This window comes from Otolemur garnettii, unplaced genomic scaffold (assembly GCF_000181295.1).
Source record: "Otolemur garnettii isolate 467f Iridium unplaced genomic scaffold, OtoGar3 scaffold00023, whole genome shotgun sequence".
In the NCBI taxonomy this organism is placed as follows: Eukaryota; Metazoa; Chordata; class Mammalia; order Primates; family Galagidae; genus Otolemur; species Otolemur garnettii.
This window is the reverse complement of record NW_003852418.1, coordinates 6,108,217-6,111,244: the sequence shown is the minus strand read 5'-3', so window position 1 is coordinate 6,111,244 and position 3,028 is coordinate 6,108,217. Positions and strand designations below refer to the sequence as shown.

At 43.6% G+C, this 3,028-nt stretch overlaps 1 protein-coding gene across 1 annotated transcript in view; it reads right to left on the bottom strand.

Moving 5' to 3' along the window:
• The window catches only part of IFT52 (intraflagellar transport 52), a 44,892-nt gene that overhangs the window by 38,179 nt on the left and 3,685 nt on the right, over positions 1-3,028 (bottom strand). The window contains exons 2-3 of the mRNA XM_023511976.1: positions 2,366-2,490; positions 1,320-1,407 (exon numbers count right to left, since the gene is read on the bottom strand). Of these exons, the coding sequence (XP_023367744.1) occupies positions 1,320-1,407; positions 2,366-2,490 (213 nt within the window). The remainder of the gene's footprint in view (positions 1-1,319; positions 1,408-2,365; positions 2,491-3,028) is intronic.

Sequence of the window (3,028 nt, the reverse complement as noted above, 5' to 3'; positions counted from 1 at the left end):
AACTCCTGGGCTCAAGCGAGTCTCCTGCCTCTGCCTCCCAAGTAGCTGGGACCACAGGCGCCCGCCACAACGCCCGGCTATTTTTTTGGTTGCAGTCATTATTGTTGTTTAGTGGGTCCGGGCTGGATTCGAACCAGCCACCTTAGGTGTATGTGGCTGGCACCTTAGCCGCTTGAGCCACAGGCGTCGAGCCCATATATTCTTTAAAAAAAAAATCTTTCTTCAATTTCTTTACAGTTAGGACATTATATTAACTTATTTCTTTAAATGGTAGTAGGTTATATTATCTATGCATTTCAATTCAAGATGATAGGCTTGGCACCTGTAGCTCAGTGATTAGGGCACCAGCCACAAACACTAAGCAGGTTCAAACCTAGCCTGGGACTGCTAAACAACGACAACTGCAACAAAAAAAATAGCTGGGTGTTGTGGCAGGCACCTGTAGTCCTAGCTACTTGGGAGGCTAAGGCAAAAGAATCATTTAAGCCCATGAGTTAGAGGTTGCTGTGAGCTGTGATGCCACAGCACTCTACCCAGGGTAACACAGTAAGACTCTGTCTCAAAATAAATAAAAATAAATAAATAAATAAGTAAATTCAGGATGATAAAGGTGGCATTTGCAATATAGGTGGATGCTGGCCTGAAAGGATTAGAAAATACTGGTCTCAGCCACATGGTAACCTGGTAGTAACTGAATCTCCCCCACCTAGCCAGTATGATGAGTCACAGTATTTTCCAGCCTGATAGTAGCATCTAATACCAGACATATGACATCCGTCTTGTCACAGAGGTTTCTGGAGAATGATATAAAAAAGGTATCACAGTGTTTTTGAGGGGTAAAATGACCCCTTTACTAGTACTAGAAGGCCAGCAGCAATGACAAGGCAGGCAGTGCTCTTACTAGGATGAGCCCACTAGAAGAATAAAAGAACAAGGTAATATTGGTTCTTAGAAAAAAGCTAATGGTGGCTCAGAGCCTGTAGTTCAACGTCTAGGGCTCCAGCCACATAGACCAGAGCTGGCGGGTTTGAATATAGCCCAGGCCAGCCAAACAATGACAACTACATCAAAAAATAGCCGGGTGTTGTGGCGGGCGCCTGTAGTCCCAGCTACTTGGGAGGCTGAGGCAAGAGAATTGCTTAAGCCCAAGAGTTTGAGGTTGCTATGAGGTGTGATGCCATGGCACTCTACTGAGGGCTACATAGTAAGATTCTGTCTCAAAAAAAGAAAAAGAAAAAGAAAGAGATAAAAGGTAATGGCTTTTCTTCTTATCCTTCCCGCACCCACCCTGTATTTCTTCTTTATGGACATTTACTTACCTCAGCTGCAGTAAATTTTTCCCTTGGCCCAGCTGTAATCCACAGTTTTGCCCCAATTAGCTTCTCAGATGTGATTTCATCTTTTAAGCTAGAAATACGATTTTCAAAGTAGCTGTTAAATTCATAATTCAAACAAATTTATGAATTATTTTAGCCTCTCTACTAAATCAGAGGCCACAGTGGCCAAGAGATAAAGGGACTTAGAGGTTCCCCCACTCTCCCAAAGGGATATTCCCCTCTACAGGCCTGCCCCTCAGAGTCATTCAGCCTGTGTTCAAATACTTCCAGTAAGCCAGATCATAAAAAAGGTCCTCTATTACTAATTCAATCAGCTCTACCATCAGCATGTATACCTCACCCATTAAAAAAAAAAATACAGGTTGGGTGCCTGTAGGTCATTGGTTAGGGTGCTGGCCACACGCTTCAGGGCTGATATGTTCAAAACCAGCCCAGGCCTGCTACACACAAAAATACAGCCAGGCATTATGGCGGGCACCTATAGTCCCAGCTACTAGGGAGGCTGAAGCAAGAGAATCGCTTAAGCCCAAAAGTTTGAGGTTGCTGTGAGCTGTGACACCAAGGTACTCTGCTGAGGGTGACAAAGTGAGACTCTGTCTCAAAAAAAAATAATAATAGTAATTTATTTAATTCTGAATGATATGTATTTATTTATTTTTTGAGACAGAGTTTCAAGCTGTCACCCTGTGTAGAGTGCTGTAGTGTCACAGCTCACAACAACCTCAAACTCTTGCGCTTAAGTGATTCTCTTGCCTCAGCTTCCCAAGTAGCTGGGACTACAGAGCCTACCATAACACTTAACTATTTTTTGTTGTTGTTGTTGTTGCAGTTGTCATTGTTGTTTTAGCTGGCCTGGGCTCCAACCCACCAGCCTCAGTGTATGTGGCTGGCGCCCTACCCACTGAATGATCTTTAAATTGAGCTCCTCCCACCTAAACAATCTATGTTATATAATAACAATTTTTTGGTTTTACCAGCAGGCTACTGTTATCACTTAGAAGGAAAACAATACAAATGGTCACACTCACCTCTGAATCTTCCAGTTACTCCGGAGTTTCTTTTGCATGGATTTATAGCCATTGTTGGTGGTAAATAGCTCCTTTTTGTATGCATTAAATAGTATGGTGCTCCGGAGTTCTTTCTCCATGGTTACCTTATGGAAGGAAGATAAGGAAAACAATAAATAATAGTTCAAAAGGGGTGGCGTGTGTGGCTCAGTGAGTAGGGCTCTGGCCCCATATACGGAGGGTGGCGGGTTTGTATCCAGACTGGCCAAACTGCAACAACAACAAAATAATAATAGTTCAAAAGAAAAACCCCCGAAGGCTTAAATAGTTGCCTTCCACTTCTAATTTACCCAAAAAAAGGGTATACCTGTCCTGCAACCTATCTATGAAAACCCCACAATTCTCAAAGGTTGAAAGCAAAATGCAAAATCATAGATGCATGGCTCAGTGCCCGTAGCTTGGTCGTTAGGGCACCGGCCACATGCACTGGGACTAGCAGGCTTGAACTGGGCCTGGGTGTGCTGAGAATACTGACAACACCACCAACAATGACAAAAAAAAAGTTCGGGTGTTGTGGCTGGCACCTGTAGTCCCAGCTACTTGGAAGACTGAGGAAAGAGAATCACTTAAGCCCAAGAGTTTGAGGTTGCTATGAGCTGTGATGCCACAGCACTCTACCGAGGG